Source organism: Notechis scutatus, chromosome 1 (genome assembly GCF_049901735.1).
Source record: "Notechis scutatus isolate UNSWTSFEM ecotype Mainland chromosome 1, rNotScu1.2, whole genome shotgun sequence".
In the NCBI taxonomy this organism is placed as follows: Eukaryota; Metazoa; Chordata; class Lepidosauria; order Squamata; family Elapidae; genus Notechis; species Notechis scutatus.
Genome location: NC_142009.1, coordinates 83,637,111 through 83,655,456, shown reverse-complemented (window position 1 = coordinate 83,655,456; position 18,346 = coordinate 83,637,111). Strand labels below are relative to the sequence as shown.

Genomic DNA, 18,346 nt, shown 5'->3' with positions numbered 1-18,346 from the left:
ATGATTTACAGGAAATAATAAAGCATGCAGCCTATAATCAAATAGGGCATAACATTTAAGAATTTAAGGTATTTTAAAGTATCTGCATTCATAGTAATAGAGATATAAGTTCCTTTACTGAATAACAAACACTCGTTTCAAAATGATGCACCTCCATTGCTCCAAGCATGCAATTACCAGCTATCATTTTAAAAATAAGTTCTAGAAACTTTCCTTGTTATAATAAAATTGAATGCCTCTTGGATCAGTGGATGAATACCGGTTGCACATCTTTTGAAGATTCCGAGAAAGAGTTTTAGATCCACAAAAGAACACACCAATGCGGTTGCTGCAATGAAAATCAAGATTCACAAATTACGATTAAGAACCCTTTCCTTGAATAGAAAAATTATACATATATGTTAGAAGCAGGAGATCTGAAAGGGATCACAATAATATGACTGAAGTGGTACAGCAATGTCTTTGTGTCAGTAAAATACAAAAGAGGCAACATTTAAAAACCTTTTGAAAAAAAGCTTCCACATCTTCCCATCCCTGGAGAATATCACTACCTACACAATGCATCATGACGTTATTATGGAAATCATGATGGTATTGTGACATGTGACATTGTGGCTTTTAGACTTACTGTCTTGACTATTGGACAACTATCAACATTTATTACAGGACGTTTTTTGCAGTGATCCCAAATGTATAGAAATCCTTCCCAGAAGGGAGACAGGGAAGAAACATCACATATTATCAATGTTTAAAGGATTTGCATAGCTTAATCACTGTTTAGTTGATAGTATGCTCCAAGCTAGGTTTTTAAGCGTCTCAGTTGTTAGGAATGAAATTATTTTTAATTAGAACGATTGTTTTTAATTCTATTTTTCTTTTTAAATTCTAAATGTATTTAGTTGATGTTAATTGCTTTCAGGACTTTGCCTTTAAAGGTATTTCAATGTTAGTAAGAAGAATAATCTTGTACCTGTCAAGATTTCTTGAAAAGAGAATTTCACAATTTTGTTATTGGCTACACCTGTGGTAAAGTTGTAGTCCACATGTATTGATCAGGCTTTGAAATACAGTAGATATCTAGCCAAGCTTTGGAAGTTATAAAGAGTATAGAGTATGTGATGTCAGTTTTATCTTAGAGTCAATCCCTTATTAGGCCTATTAGAAATATTAGAAATACAGATAATCTTCCCTGCAGTTTGGACCAACAACTCAATCACTAAGCAGCGAGGTCATTAAGTGAAATGTCACATGACTACACTGACTTATGACATCAATTCCGGCTGTAATCATGAAACAAATAGCTATCAGCCATTAAACATGATATCACATGATTGTGACTTACAACTTTCTACTGTGCCCATTGACTTTGCTCAATGCTCATTGGAAGTGGCTAGGAAGGTTATAATGGTAATTTATGTGACCTGACATTGTGACTATCATAAATATATGCTGTCGAATTGTGATCATATGATCATAGGGATGCTGTGACAACTGCAACTTTGATTACCATTCATAAGTCCTTTTTCAGTGCCATCATAACGTGGAATGGTTGCTGAATGAGTAATGGGTAAGTGAGGACTACTTATAAATACATTGTTACATTGCTCAGAAGATTTGCTGAGTCCTCACATGAGGAATTATGTCAATATAATAAATGGAAGATACCCATTTAATTTTTTCATATTATCTTCACTCAGAAAATAGAGAACAGATTTTAATAGGAGACATCTATGAATAATTGTTGTTGTTATTGTTAGTTGACCTATCGTGATGCCATGGACAACGATCCTCTCAGCCTTCCTTTCCTCTACTATCCCCCGGAAACCATTTAAGTTCACAATGACTGCTTCAGTGACTCCATCCAGCCACCTCATTCTTTGTTGTCCCCTTCTTCTATTGCCCTCAATCTTTCCTAGCATTAGGCTCTTCTCCAGTGAGTCCTTCCTTCTCATTACGTGGCCAAAATATTTGAGTTTTCATCTTCAGGATCTGGCCTTCTAAAGAACAGTCAGGGTTGATCTCCTCTAGGACTGACCAGTTTGATCACCTTGCAGTCCAAGGGACTTGCAGGAGTCTTCTCCAGCACCATAGTTCAAAGCAGAGGTGGTATTCAGCAGGTTCTGACCAGTTCTGGAGGACCGGTAGCAGAAATTTTGAGTAGTTCGGAGAACTGGCAAATACCACCTCTGATTGGAGATTTTGCAGCATCCTTCCCCTGCCATATCCATAGAACCGAAAGTAAAAAAATTTGAATCCCACCACTGGTTCAGAGGACTCAATTCTTTGGCACTCAACCTTCCTAATGGTCCAACTTTCACAGCTATGAATACTAGACATCTATAAACTTTACTGTATATTTCATAAAATTTATCATAGATAATTTTCAGAATTTTTCTGTCCTGCACAAATCCCTATTTAGCAATTCTTAGATTAAATATTGACTAGGTTATATTGTCTAATTATAGTTTCCCCTTATAAAATTGTATGTGTTACATACTATTTTAAAGAATCTGCAAATCTAGTTACATATATTATGGTCTGCTGAAATTGATGGAGTTTATTTATTTCTTTCTTTCTTTTAAAAATTTTTTTTTTTTAATTTGGGTTTTCACAAAAAAAACCACCATAGTACAAATAAAACATCTTTTTTTTAAAATAGCATGGTCCTGGGTTACACTTCTTCATACAGACACAAACTCAATTTCATGCTCACTTTGATGTTCTATTCCATATCTTATTACTGTTTTACGTTTTCTACATAGTTTTTCTCCTCTCTTAATTTTCTCAATTTTATTTTAATTATCTCATATCAATTCAAATCATTATATTTATACTTTTGTCTGTCCTGTTTCAATTTCATATTTTCTTTTCTCATTAAACAAATTTTCTCCTGTTGTTACTAATTGGAGTATGACACCTTTATATCTTTTAATTGTATCCATTCAACTCTTATTTAAGCTTCAATATATACCTTGAGGTTATAACATTCAATATAATACATAACTTACAATCAAATTCTGCTTGGTACATTCTTAAAATACACACTATATTCTTAAAAAGTGATTATAAATATATGTAATTAAAACACTCATTCCATTCCAATTCAATTCTATCATTAATATTCATTAAAGTCTTAACATCTTTAACATTACTTTTCAATTAAATATCATACTTCCTTGGGAACACTTATAAGCTTTCCGTAATTAATTTTTCCCCCTATTTCTCTTCCCTTATATTTTATAAAACATTAAATAATTAAAATGTTCCCATCCTTTCCTAATTCAATTCTCTCATTCATGTTATTTCATTTATTTATTAACAAACATTTCACTAGATTACAATAATTATTTTATCCATCATTTTAATCATACATTGTTTCATATTTTGTAAAATTATTTCTATTTCTAATATAACAATACTATCATGTACCTTTGCAGAATCCCTTTTTCAATTAAAATTTCACCCATTATCTCTAAATAGGCCCTGTTTCTCCATATCTTGTTTCTGCCCTTTATAACTTCTTTTCCTTTCCTTCTTCCCTCTCTTCTTCTCCCTCCCCTTTTTACCCCTTTGTCTCTCTAGTTCTAATTCTCTCTTCTGTATTCCTCTCTTCTGTTGCTTTCTAATATTATACTTATTTTTCAAGTTATAATTCCTTTTCTTGGTTGTTTTTTCAAATCTTAAACTTTTCGTTCTCTTTCCCTCCTTTCCTCCCCCCCCCCGCATAAAATTACTTGTTCATTAACGATGGCTTCTTCTTTGTCCCAGTCTTCTTCTTCTGCAGGCATTTCTTGTTGTTTCTCATAGTTCGAGATCTCCATTTCTAAGAATTGAAATACGAAGCCAAAAGAACCTCTCCCTTCTTTGTATTTTTTAAGTTCCATTTTCTTTGTACTTTTTAAGTTCCATTTTCAGTTCATCTAAAAGTAGTGCCATTTTAAAACACTTTTAAACAACCACCCAATTGATTTTAGTCATTCAAATGCAATAACCAAAAATCCAGAGATCACTAAATAATTCAAATACTCCCAAGCTGTTTCTTCTTGCTTCTTTTTTCCACTTTCTCTTCCTGGGGTTCTACTATTTTGTAGCCAAGTTTCAGTTAAAATGTATCTTTTAGAAGTCTTGTTGAGGTTTTACTGTAAATTCCTTTTAATTCCAGGCAGTCTCCTCCCTTTTTTCCAGATCCTGCCCTTTTATTCTTTTTCTCTCCTTTCCTGCTTTTAAAAGGTTTTAAGTATCCAGAAATCTTTATTATCCCTTTGACATTTTATTTGCAGCTTAAATACTTATTGATGTCAAAGTGGACTTTTTTTCCAATTTCTTATTTAGATCTCTTAGCTGTCAGTATAGGGAAAAGGAGAGAAGAAAAAAAACCAAATCATTTCCCTTTTCTCTCTCCTTCGCTGCTTCAGAATCTTCTTTGGGAACAATGTTACTTTTTTTTTTTAGTTTAAATTCCAGGGTACCTTAGTTGTTGCTTTTGCAGTTTAACCCGGTCAACCAAAACTTTCTCTTCTTATCTTCCTCCTGCACATTCTTTTCCGGTCGAGTTCTTTTTTGAAGGGGCCATTTCTGACCACCGCTGCAACCGCCTTCGGGAAAGGGAGTAATGGCCAGCTGAGGAGGAGAGATGCAGCTCTCCTCAACCCTGCTGGCAGTCTCCCCCCTCTTCACCACCTCTCCGGGGTGGCTTAGCCCCGAAACCAGCCGGCTCGGGGCGTTCCAGCGGCGAGCACAGATTGAAACCACGCACTATCGTGGTTTCAGTCTGTCCACGAAGAGGCTCAAACCGGAAGTCGATGGAGTTTATTTCTGAGCAATCAGACAAGGTTTGCACTATTTTTTTTTCTTCGTTTGCATATCTTAAAAATAGTCCAATTCTTTCTTCCTTTCCATGGCACTGATTTTAGTTTCTGATCAACAGATAAGTAAATATTGGGGTCTGATAAGTAATCAGAACTATTTTTCTTCCTCTTTTCTGAAGTTAGCAGTTGTAATGATTGCTTCAGAACTCTCTGGGAACAAAGAAGCTTTTCTAAGACTTTCTAGCCCCAAAAAACAACACCCACCCCCAATCCTCTGGTATTCAACTTAGGCCTTTCAAGCTGAGATGAACTAATAACATAATAGCATTGTCCTTACATCCACAGCCAATGAGATTGGGGAACAAACACATCCTTGACATTCTAAGAAAAAAGACCTCACTGTTTATCTTTTTAATAACCATTTTCAATGAAAATTAATGTTACTTTGTCCTTTGTTTAACAATAATTGGATTGGGGCTTTCAATTATAGCTGGATAAATGCCAAGAAGCTGAAATACTTTCAAACATTAGATTTTCATGTCCAAAAATTAGATTTGATGGCATTGCCTACTCAAGATTTCTTCCTTGAAAGCATTATAACACATAAATATGCTTTTAGTATAAATATCCAACTTAAATATATCAAAGAACAAGTTTCCTTCCTATCTTTGTAACACTGGGAAAAACATAGCATGGTGATATCATCAGGAGTTGCTAACATGCCTTACCCAGGATGATTTTCTGCTATTTGTTTGAATTCAGTGTCCCAATTTGGTCTCCCATAGAAAGTTTTCTGTCTCAAGCCAGTAATTACATCCACCTTTTTCTCGTAATGCAAGGCAATGTGCATAGCCTATATTGCAGTGGATCAAAAAGTCATCATTTCAGAATTAAGAAGAAAGAGAATATTACTACTGGACAAATGAATATATAGATATAATGGGAAAAGATCAGATATTTCCCAGTCCTTGATTCCCATTCAGGTTTCCCCTGAGGGACTCCAAAGACTGCTCAGAAACAGAGGAACCAATTGAAAGATATAGAGAGATGAGATGAAAGGGAGGGAGGGAGATTCTCTGAAATTTGGGTTCATTCTGTCAACTTTCAGTGATTCTGTTTCCCATCTCTCACTTTATGCCAATCAGCTAGATCTTCCAACTGTTAGAGCAGGGGTGTCAAACTCATGTCGTTACAGTGTCATCACTGATTGTTGTGATTGTTGGGGTGACTTCCCCCCAAGCTTTGCTAAGCTGGACGTGGGCATGGCCAGCACGTGATGCATCTAGCCCATGGGCTGGAAGTTTGACAGCCCTATGTAAGAGGATTCTTTGTGAGGTTCTTGGAGCAAAGAAAGAGCAGAAAAGTCTGCTTCCATCCTTTTTTGTTAGAAAAAGATTAATCCATGTAAATGTTAAAACATCATCCAATATTATGATAATTACGTATGATGGCCCAAAGGTTCTCCAGTCAATGAAGTGCCATTGACTGATGGAACCAGCATCTGAGGTGAATCTGTCCAAACTCATGCTTAGGTGTCTTTAAAGGCAGCTTCAAGTCTTTCCAGCAACAGGGTTGACATTTATTTCATATAGGCTCATCTATCAACCCCGTCCCCCCAAATAGCATGTAGGAACTGAAGTACAAGCCGTGACACCGGTACTCTAGCACCATAAAGGAAAGTTCAGTGATATCAGCAGATTGAGTGAATTGGTAGCTAGCTGAGCCTCAGGACAGAGAGGAAGGGAGAGGAGAATGATAGATGAGAAGGGAAGAAAAGGGCTTTGGAGAGCAATCACAGATCTGGATACTCCTGCAGTTACTGAGAACTTTGGCATTAAACCCAGCTTTGACATTTGCTTTGGCATAGCTGGGACTCTGTGACACTGCACTGGGAACAGAGTCTTTCAAAAGACAAATGTAAGTATGATTCATTTTATGAAAGCCATGCTTGATGCGATTAAGCCTTCATTTGATTACTGTTCCTTAGGCTGCAGTCCTAGAAAAATAAGATGCAGTAACTCAGTCCCAGAAGATTTCATTTATACCTGACTTTCATCCCAGTCGGTAAGAAATATGTGATAGCTTAGAAAATAGGCTTTCCCTTTCTTAGCCATTTGTGCTTCCAGCAAGCACAGGAGATCAGCAAACCACTCAAAGGCAGATGGATCTCGGCAAATCCAATAGAAATAAACCTGTCAAGGGAAAGTAAAACAATTCAACCAAGTGCAAGCTTTCACTGGGCATCCTATATGGCTCTTAAATTATTTATTTGGAGATAAGTGGCTAATCTTATAGCCTGCTACTGTGCTCAGGTTTAAAATTTATACTTGATTTTCTAGCCAGCCCTGACAGTGCAGAGCTCTATTGTTTAATAATGTACTCCAACAGTCATTCGTGTATGTTTTCAATTGATACCTTGAACATCATGCTTAAGGATGCTCTTAAGAGTTGATCTTGAATGGCTATTGGTAATTTGACAGTGTAAGGGGATGTAGAGTAGGCAAAAGTGTTGAAGTGTTTACCAAGTCTTGGGCATAACATATAATAAGAAATGTATTTTTAGATTATGCAGAGCTCTTTTCATCTATGATTTCATGATGATGATGATATGATGATGACTTTTGAATCAGTCATGATTCCTGGTGATTGGCTGCTTAAATCCATACAATTTTCTTGGCAATATTTCTCTTGCTTACTATTGCTTTATTCCTAAACCTGAAAAGAATGACTCGCCCAAAGTCATCCAATGATAAGGCACTCAATCTCCCAGTTTCTAGCCTACTGCTTTTAATCTTTAGATAAAACTGACTCAATAGTAATTGTTACAATCCTGTAAGGCTGAATATTTCTGCCCCATCTCATACTGATGTTGAAGAAGGATAATGGCTCTCTTCAAGATAGATAGATAGATAGATAGATAGATAGATAGATAGATAGATAGATAGATAGATAGATAGATAGATAGATATAGATAGACCTTTATTGTCATTTATTTTACTGTGGGCACTATTGACTACTCTCAAAAGTGTACACATACATAACACACATATACACATACTACACACACACTCACACACACACACACACACACACACAGAGGCAACACTAAAATAAATCTACTTCTTTTACTAACTCCAGGATGTTATGACCCCAAACATTAGTAAATCGCTGAAAAAGAATAGCAGAATCTAGTTGATCTAAAAAAAAAAAGAAGTCAACATAACCCCTCTCCAAAAAAAAGTAAGGGCAGATCATTTTCTGTATTGTCAATAAAACAGTGAGTCATGTTGATGTAGTCACCAGTAGTTAAGCTCAACGTTTAACAGGATGTGTTACTTGGTAAGGCTAAGTGGAGTAAGCACTTGACTAAATTAGCTCACTTGCAAAAAGTTTAAAAGCGATGAAATAAGACAGATGAAATTCATAACCACAATATGACTTACCTTTTCCACTCTGAGTTGTGTGTTTAGATTACTGTTCTTATACCAAATAGATTTCAGAATGGAAGCAAAAGGAGTGACTCCTATTCCCGCTGCAATGCACACACTAATGGGATACTGGAAGACGTCAGTGACTGCACCTCCCAAGGGCCCATCCACAGCAAGTCTGCAATGACATCCCAACTAATACTTACAAAATAGTAATGTTCTTTGTGTTGGTATTAGACTACAGGTAGACTACAAATGGTTGATGTACAACTATTTGTTTGGTAACTGTTTGAAGTTATAGTGCTGAAAAAAAAGTGACTGTTGCAGCATCCCCATGGTCATGTGATCAAAATCCATACATTTAGCAACTAGCATGTATTTATGACGTTTGCAGTGTTCCGGGGTCATGTGATTACCTTTTGTGATCTTCTGACAAGTAAACTCAAGGGAGAAGCCATAGTCACCTAACAAAGTCACTAACTTGACCATGGCAGTGATTCACTTAACAAATTTGGCAAGAAAGGTAAAAAAAATGGGGCAAAATGAATTTGGGCTTGAATTCAATTTTGGTGGTAAGTTGAGGACTACCTGTACAACCACTTTGGGTTTTTATGCTGTAGGTGCAGTGGAGTGTTGTTATATCTGCCATCTGAGATGGCTGTCCCCCTCTGTCTAATGTGAAGGCCAACTGATATGACAATGGCACTAGGATCCAGGATTAGAGAGGCACAATAGCTGTACCTGCACTCTGTCAATCTCTTCAAGATGTGTCTGAAAAGGAGTTAAAATTGTGCTCATATGCAGACATGTATTTGTGATCAAGAGAACATGTCTATAGCTTTTCTTCAGACCTCACATCTGAAAGCATGGAAGTAAGAGAAAAGAAATGCTGAAAAGAGAGCTCCAGTAAACACAATCCATTGTTTCTTCACTAAGCCACATTTTAATTATAAGCTATATTGCTCTTTCACAAGATATAGGTAGCCATTATTTAGCAGCCACCCATGGCACTAGCAACTCGGTTATTAAGCAAAGTGGCTGCTAAGTACAACTGTGACTATGCTTAAGATCTTACTACAGCTTTCCTATGCTTTACTGACCTGTGAAGGTCATAATTGCGAGGATTGGTCATAAAGTTACTTTTCCATCACTATTGTAATTGTAAACAATGTCTAAACAAGGCAGTCTTTAAATGAGACTTCCTGTATTTTGGAGACTGAATGCCTAATTCAGTGGATTAAAAATAATATCATTGATGTGACATGAATTAACCAGATTTGGACTTAATTCCTTTGGATCCTACCTGAAGCAAATCTGGGATTAAAAGGAAGATTCATCAATTACGACAATATTAGCTAACCTGTCTCTAGGAATTTAGTCAGACATCTCTACAACACTTCTAACCAAAGCTTAGAAAAGGGGATATGTGGGCTTGGATTTGGGGCTTTTTCAAGCAACAGGCACCCCTTTCATGCAAGCTAAAAGCAATTTTATGAAAACAGGCACATGATACATTGCCGGATAATGCTGAGCCAGCATCCAAAGGAGATATATTTATCCAAATTCCACAAAATTCTTTTTTCTCCAAGTTCTCTCCAAACTGTGGGTACAAAGTTCATAACCGAAGAGAAACAGTGTCATGGAAAAATTAGAAATTCTATTGCCATAGAATAATAGGCAATGCAGAACCATATGGCTTTAATTTTGGGACATTGAATATTGGGATAGATATTATTTTCAGATAAAATCTCTCCCTCCCCATTCAACATAATAATGAACTTTGGGGTGAACCTTAGAGAATTTGTGATTTCTGGGACTGAAGGCTTTTTTTATTAACCAGACTTATTTCCTCTTTCTTTCAGAGTGTTGTGAAAGTGCCTGATTCAATAAGAAAATGAGGTAGAAGGGTCAGAAGAAGAAGTTTAGAGATTAATAAAATCTGATCCACAGGAAGACTCTGGGCATGCAGCCTTAAGCAAATTCTTAATGTTTCCCCTTGAAAATGTGATATTTCAGGATGCTTACTTTGGGCTGAATCAGATTCAGGTAAAATTATACATGAAATCTTTTTTAAGTACTGCCATTTCAATAATCTTCTATTATCTATTTTTCCTACTAGCAAGATAGTAGATTTGGCTACATTTGCAGTTAGCATATGAGCTTGGCTTCTTCAGATAATCAAAAATGAACAGCCAAACCAGTTACATCGCAAAGAATTTCCAGACCTTGGCAGTTTCCAGGGTTCCTTATATGTTTCTTCGTGGGCTCCAAAGGCCCTGAAAATGGCTTCTGTCCAGTTCCCAACTGCTCGTATGTGCACACTAAAGAAGTCGTCTTCAGGAGCTGAAGTGAGAGTGAAAGGATGCCACTCTAGCGGGGAGATTGCAGGGCACTGGAGGAAGATGTACTGCCCAGGCTCCATTTTAAAGCCACGCTTCTTCAGCTGAAGCTCTAAGACCCCAGAGGCGTGAGTCACCACCTAAGCAAAATGGCAACTGGCATATTTTAATTATTCTGTTCATTAGCAGGGATTACAGGAAAAGGCAGATAAAATGGCGAAGGGTCATAAGACTGGAAGGACAGTCATTAGGCTACTCCTTTTGATCTCCAGCCTTGTCTACCAAGAACATTTATTCATATTTTGTTTTGTACTTTGTAAACAATAATTATAACATGGGAAGCCCTAATGAATCAGATTACTGAGTGAAAGAAGTAGAAATTATTTGGTTGGTACAAAAGTATTCCTGCCCTTATCTTTATTTGATGGGGCCACCAGTTTGAATTCAGAATTCAGACAATTATTAGAGGGTAACAAATCCAGAATATTCTAAACATTTTCCACATCTTAGTTATTCTGTTCATTGGCAGGTGTAATAGTGGGCATTTGGAATTTTCCAGGCCAGATTTCATAAGCCAACTCTTTTATCATAGGAAAGCACTACTGCCAGAACCAGTGGATTTCATCTGGTACAGCAGGGATCCCCAACCTTTTCGACGCCGCGGCCCGGTTCCGACATCAGCTGGGCGCCGCGCCCGGTACCGGCGTCAACTGGGCGCCGCCATCTTTTATGACGAAAAGGCGCTTCCGGTGGCGTCACGAAGCGCTGTTTCGTCATAAAAGATGAGCGGCGCTTGCAACTCTGGTGAGCTTTTCGGGTAGAAATGGCTTTCTACCGGAAAAGCTCACCAGCGCTAGCGCCACCATCTTTTATGATGAAACAGCGCTTCCGGTGAGCTTTCTACCCGGAAAAGCTCACCAGAAGCGCTTTTTACCAAAAAAGATGGCGGCGCCCAGCAACCAGCGGCCCGGTAAGGCTTGTTCCGCGGCCCGGTACCGGTCCGCGGACCGGCGGTTGGGGACCCCTGTGGTACAGTGTTTCTCAATTTTGGTAACTTTAAGAAGTGTGGACTCACTGGGGAATTCTGGGAATTGAAGTCCACGCCTCTTTACCAAGCTACCAAGGTTGAGAAACACTGATCTAGTAGATTTCATCTAGGATTTCATTACAGGGAACATTTCAGAGGTGGTATTCAGCAGGTTCTGACCAGTTCTGGAGAACCAGTAGCAGAAATTTTGAGTAGTTCGGAGAACCGGCAAATACCACTTCTGACTGGAGATTTTACAGTATCCCTCCCCTGCCATGCCCACCAAGCCACGCCCACAGAACAGAGGTAGTAAAAATGTTTGAATCCCACCACTGGAAAATTTAGCTTAGCTATAATCCAAATGACACCTATCAATGGGCAGAATGCTATTAATGATCTGCAACCATAATTGTAAGAACACAACAATTCATTTGAAATAAAATAAATATCATCGTCAATCTTATAACCTCCTTCATGAAGGAATATGACTGATTCCTATGCCTGCACACACGTATTCAATGTTTTGGAATATTCTTTGTGCTTATCAGCTGCTAGAGTTAACTTTATCAGTTATGAATACAAGTGAGTTGCATTTTGCAAAGTAACAGGACTTATTTGACTTGAAATGTGTAAATTTCTAGCTCCAGTGTTGGGATTCAAATTTTTTGTTCTGTGGGTGTGGCTTGGTGGGGGTGGCATGGCTTAGTGGGCATGGCTTGGTGGGCATGGCAGGGAAAGGATACGGCAAAATCTCCATTCCCTCCCCACTCCTGGGGGAAGGCTACTGCAAAATCCCATTCCCTCCCCACCCCACTAACCTGCTTTCCAGCTCCGTTCTCCTGTTCTGGGCAACAAAAGAAGACCCAGCCAATCAGCTGGAACTCAGGAGGCAGAAAATAGATGGGGCCAGGGCCAGTCAGAGGTGGTATTTGCCGGTTCTCCGAACTACTCAAAATTTCCGCTACCGGTTCTCCAGAACTGGTCAGAACCTGCTGAATACCACCTCTGGCTGAATCCAGAGGTGGTATTCAGCAGGTTCTGACCAGTTCTGGAGAACCGGTAGCGGAAATTTTGAGTAGTTCGGAGAACCGGCAAATACCACCTCTGACTGGAGATTTTACAGTATCCTTCCCCTGCCATGCTCACCAAACCACGCCCACAGAATCACTAGTAAAAAAATTTGAATCCCACCACTGGCTGAATCGTATTTCAGCATCCATAGTTCTTTACAAAAACAATAATAATATAAAGGGAATAACAAAATATTCATGAATATAGTAAATAACATAAATATGTGAATAGGATATAGAATAAAAAAAACCAAAATCTATAACAAAATATAGCATGAACACATACCTTTGTAATGACAACCTCTTGCTGAAATCTCCATAGTCTAATCATTCTTTCATAGATGTGCAATATCACAGGGCCCAAGACCCACTTCCAAGCCTATTGGGAATCATATAATAACAATGTTGTGGTTAAAAAGGTAATTTTACAATTTCAGAGGCACAAACGCCAGCAGATACAACATTGTTCCAAGCGATTTTTATCTAGTGTAGTGTTTTTCAAACTTGACAATTTTAGGATAGAGCACCAACTCCCAGAATTTCCCAGCCAGCAAGTCTACACATGTTAAAGTTGCCAAGTTTGAGAAACACTGATCTAAGAGGAGATCAGTGTCAAACTATATGCCTCCCATGTAGGGGTGGGATTCAATTTTTTTAACAACCGGTTCTGTGGGTGTGGCTTAGTTGGTGGGCGTGGCTTGTTGGTCATGTGACTGGCTGAGTGTGGCCAAATCAACACCACTCACATTGAGGCACGCATCTCCTCACCTGGCCTCTCATGACTGTGGGGATTCTGCAACAGTCGTAAGTGTGAAAAATGGTCATAAGTCACTTTTTTCAGTGCCATTGTAACTTTGAATGGTCACTCCACACAAGCAAAGTACCAGCAAAGGAAGGGAAAAAAACTCCAGAGAAGTTCCTGAGACAGGAAGTCTAGTCCTGCCAAGAATGTAATAAGGGTTAATGGAGAGGCAGTTTCTGTAAGCAACACCAGAATGTTTCCTTCCTGCCTTCCTTACAGGATTAGGCCAGTAATTTCTTCTAACAACCGGTTCTCCGAACTGCTTAGAATGTTAACAACCGGTTCTAGAGAATAGATGTGAACCTGTAGAATCCCACCCCTGATCCCATGGAGATAAGGGGGTCAGGATACCAAGTATATATCACAATGTACTATTCCATGGATAGGCTATCTTTTCTTTTTGCTTCAATACATTGCTAGCTTGGTATCCCACACATGCAGATATCTCTGTTCACATAGCCCCTTTTCTCTTTTTGTCATACACAGTCACACTTTATCTTTAAGAGATATTTTTGTTTATTTATTTAGATATTTATTTAGATATTTTTATCTTTAAGAGGTGGTGCAGTGATTAGAATGCAGTATTGCAGGCTAATTCTGCTGACTGCCGACTGTCACCCTTTTGGTAGTTTGAGTCTCATCGGCTCAAGGTTGACTCAGCTTTCCATCCTTCCAAGATCAATAAAATGAGGATCCAGACTGATGAGGGCAATATGCTGACTCTGTAAACCGCTTAGAGAGGACTGTAAAACACTATGAAGTGGTATATAAGTCTAAGTGCTACTGTTATTGCTATCTCTGTCTCTTTCTGTGAATTAATGCAAAATATTCTACTTGTTGTTTTAACCACTAGTTAAAACCCTGATCTTATTCACAGATGAGTGAGGGATCAGGAGGCACATGGGACAAGAATGCTAATGGCCATAGGAAACGAGCAATACAATCCATGCTAGAAAATGAACAATGGAAAATCAGGGCAATTCCTCAAAGGTTTGAAAATAACATTTTCTATAGCCAAGGACAGCATACTGCCCTGGGGTCAAAAATTTGTTCACACACACACACACACACACACACACACACACACTGCAATAGGAATTACAAACTCACCAACAAAGACATGCATAGATAATTTCAGCTGTGAGAAAACTTTCTGCAAAGTGTTTGCCTTTAGTCAAGCCACATCCATTGATGGTCTCAATGTACCCTACTACGTTGAATTGGTCATGAACCACAAGAAGAGCAATGTTCCACAGAACAGGACTGGTATGTTTGGCTGCTATTTTATTTGGGCACAATGTTCTTGATGTAGCATTGTTTCGGGGCAGTCCATATTAGTTCTTTGCTTAGGATGCTGGGGTGGGGAAAAATATTTTAAAGAGAAACTTGCAGAGCAGGTGTCAGCCTTGACTCTGTTGTAGCAAAGAGCCTTGACAGCTATTCTAATATATCTACTTTTGTTTGGTTATCTAAAAGCTATATTCTCCATGAGTTCTCTTCAACCCACATAATACATTTTCTGAAATGGGCATCACCAGTTTAAGGAAGGAAAACTTTTTTCTCCCTTTGGTTCTACTGAAAAATCAGCAACGTTTTCTACTATAATTTATCATCGGTCAGAAATTGACCCAAGAAAGTACTGTTACGCTGAAATAATCTATTTTTATTTAATTGATTAGGCTATTTTATTGTCAGTGATTACACTCAGCCAATCTATGGCATTAAGTTGCTTAGATCTCCAGATATGGCAGCTTCATGGTTATATATAGTGATCATCCTATTGATCAAAGCTACTTAGCTGACTATATATATCAGCTGGTAATTCTGTTCAGTTCAAAGTACAACAGCTTTAGATAATTAGATATAATAGAATGTGCAGGATTTTTAAAAGAGTTTTTTTAGATGTGCAAGCATGCCTATTCATTTTAAGTATTCCCTATTAATATTTAGAAAAAAGCTTAGGGTAGCATATTTAGACAGCAAAGAATATGGAAAATCTAATTTCTCCAAATTGCAAAATGATTATGCCAAAGAAAATAGATTTAAATTTACTTTTAATGTACATATGAACTGAAAAAAATATAATACTGTACAATACAACTGAACCCTAAACATAATTATTCTAGTCTGTATCAAAAATGAAACAAAATTAGATTAATCATTTATAAACTGCCATTATTTACTCATTTTTCTGTTCCTTCATAATTCAGATTTTTCTACTCAGATTAAAAAAATTAAGGGATTACTTTTCACTTCTACATTTTTATTATTAATATTTATTAGTAGTATTAATAATTTATAGAATATTAATATCCCTTAATATTTTGTTCAATTAATAGAAAGCTACTAGCTCTAAGTTTAACAGGGTGAACTTGTTTAATTATTCAACATAATTATATAAAATAAAATTGATTACATCTGTTACATATTACCAAAAAGTCATGTATTCTTTTTGGTATTTTTCATTTCCCTTTCCCTAGTATTAATATTGGCTTTCCAAACCATAGTATTGTCACAGAATTAGTTAATAATAATTTTTGATGAACATTTTAATTAATGATACTGAAAATTGAACTGTTGCATCCTACTGTAGTTTTGCTCTAGCACAAACTATTTCCAGTTTTCACCTTGCAGGTTATGTAGTTGAGTCTGATTCACACTAACTGTTTGTTAACTTGTTCTTAGCCAACTTAGTGGCACTAGATTGGGGTCACACAACAGGCATGCCAAGGCTGTGTCAGCTACCTGGAAGCACGCCCCCCCCTTCCCCCATGCAACTCAAATCCACTTCCCTCAAAAGTGCAAACCATTGTGGGGACTTCATTTCTGCTAACTTTAATCCCAGTGTTCTGACCCAAACCCTTTTCCAATAAAACAAACAATAATTGAAGGGAACAGAAACCTTTTTAATGAATCTTACGAATCCCCGGTTAAAATGCTGCTGCAAACTAATTAACTTTGATAAGCACAAACCTCGCCAAAACTGTGCAAGACTGCCAAGAATCACAGATAAGAAATATTTCACAACACAAGAGTCTTCAAATACCAACTAAGATACTGCAATGTTCACAAGACTGGAGTTTCAAAATGTTTTTGCTTCCTACAAAGAATGTCTGATTCACAGCTGGCTTTTACCTTCTTGAAGGAGGGGCCATTACCTTGCAGCCTTACTCTTGAGTCACCCGTGTTGCTGCAGCTGTTCTTTCCTATGAGCAGCCCTGAGCACACGCGCACTTGGCACAGGCTCCTCAGGAACCTCCTCATCACTGCTGCCAGCCCCCACAATTTCTGAAGGCAGCAGTCTACTCCCTAATGGTCCTGGCCCTTCATCTGAGTCCTTGCTCTCAGCTGTCCGCACCTGCTGCTGGCTAACTACAACAGTCAGGCTCTGCACTCTGGGTATGTGAGCGCAATTCATGGAAAAACCAGCATCAATTAAGGAAAAGAAAACACTTGGCCATAATGGGCACAGACATGGACTTCATTGATTTGATGACTCTCTGGATTGAGAAAAAGAAGGGTAAGTCGATACAAAACTAAGGGATTGTTAAAAGATAACTGTTCTTGAAAACATGGCCAATAGTGAACGATGCTAGGAAGTATTGTTTGGTAACATCTGAAGTGCTGTAAGTTGCTTGTTCCTGAACTAGACTATTTAAAGTGGCACCACAGATTCTAAATATGAATCCCATAATAGCAGGAGGGCAGAACCTTTGGCAGATGATCCAAATGAAGATCTCCAGTCCTTTCAGCTGGGACCCTCAGGCTCTTCCTAGAGCAGGACCATTCATTAGTTTGAAGTTATGCTCATGTTGTAAAGGCCCAATTAAATATATCCCATCGTGTGGATGATGGGAAGGAAGTGGAGTTAGAGGCATCTAGGGATCAGTAGTAGTGGCAAACTCAACAACTCCACTCTTGAGCCAGTTCCAGAAAGCCCTCAGGAAGTCTTGTCTATACCCATTGATAGTCTCTCAAACTCTGAAATCCAACCACCCAGTCCTAAACAGAGATAATGATTCAACAACAACCAAGAGCAGAGCTCTGTAGATTGATGAGACCTGCCAAGAAACAACTTTGAGAAGAACCAATGCTGAGTAATCTCCCACAGTTTTGTGTACTAGGTGGAGGCTCAAGGGGGCTGATTTGTTGGCCTCGCTCCTGGGAAGAAAACTCCAAGAGCAACTTTTCAAGCCTTAGCTCTGTTGTATTTTCATGGTTGTTAGTACAGGGAGTCCTCAATTTATGACCACAATTGAGCCCAAAGTTTATGCTGCTAAGTGAAACATTTGTTAACTGAATTTTGCACCATTTTATGGCTTTTCTTGCCACAGTTGTTAAGTGAATCACTGCAGTTGGTAAGTTGATAACACAGTTTTTAAGTGAATCTGATTTCCTCATTGATTTTGCTTGTCAAAAGATTGCAAAAGGTGATCGCATGACCTTGGGAAACAGCAACGATCATAAATATGAACCAGTTGCCAAGCATCTGAATTTTGATCACATGATTATGGGGATGCTACAAAGGTGAAAAATGGTCATAAGTCACTTTTTTCAGTGCCATTGTAACTTTGAACGGTCACTAAATGAACTTTTGTAAGTCAAGAACTACCTGAGTTCTAGATTCCCTGCCACTATTTCTCTTATCTTGTCCTTTGGTTTTGTCACTTGTTCTTTGGATTTCTGATGTTGACCCATGCCAGGTCTTTTGATTATGTTTACAATTGCTATTTTAAGATATTGGTAAAAAATTCTGCCTGAGTTTTGCTTATCACTGGGCAGGCATGCAGCTTGCTATCTTGTTGGCTGGCAACCAGCAGTATAGGCACAGGGGGAAAAAAAGAAAATTTAAGAAGTTGAGGAAGGCAAACT

The 18,346-nt window shown here is 38.0% G+C and overlaps 1 protein-coding gene across 1 annotated transcript in view; it reads right to left on the bottom strand.

Annotated features, from left to right (window-relative positions):
* Positions 1–201: 201 nt before the first annotated feature.
* NOX3 (NADPH oxidase 3) overlaps positions 202–18,346 on the bottom strand; it is a 29,832-nt gene continuing 11,687 nt past the window's right edge. Inside the window, exons 8-13 of the mRNA XM_026680322.2 lie at positions 12,959–13,051; positions 10,462–10,715; positions 8,252–8,414; positions 6,854–7,000; positions 5,537–5,661; positions 202–328 (exon numbers count right to left, since the gene is read on the bottom strand). Coding sequence (XP_026536107.2) covers positions 202–328; positions 5,537–5,661; positions 6,854–7,000; positions 8,252–8,414; positions 10,462–10,715; positions 12,959–13,051 — 909 coding nt within the window. The remainder of the gene's footprint in view (positions 329–5,536; positions 5,662–6,853; positions 7,001–8,251; positions 8,415–10,461; positions 10,716–12,958; positions 13,052–18,346) is intronic.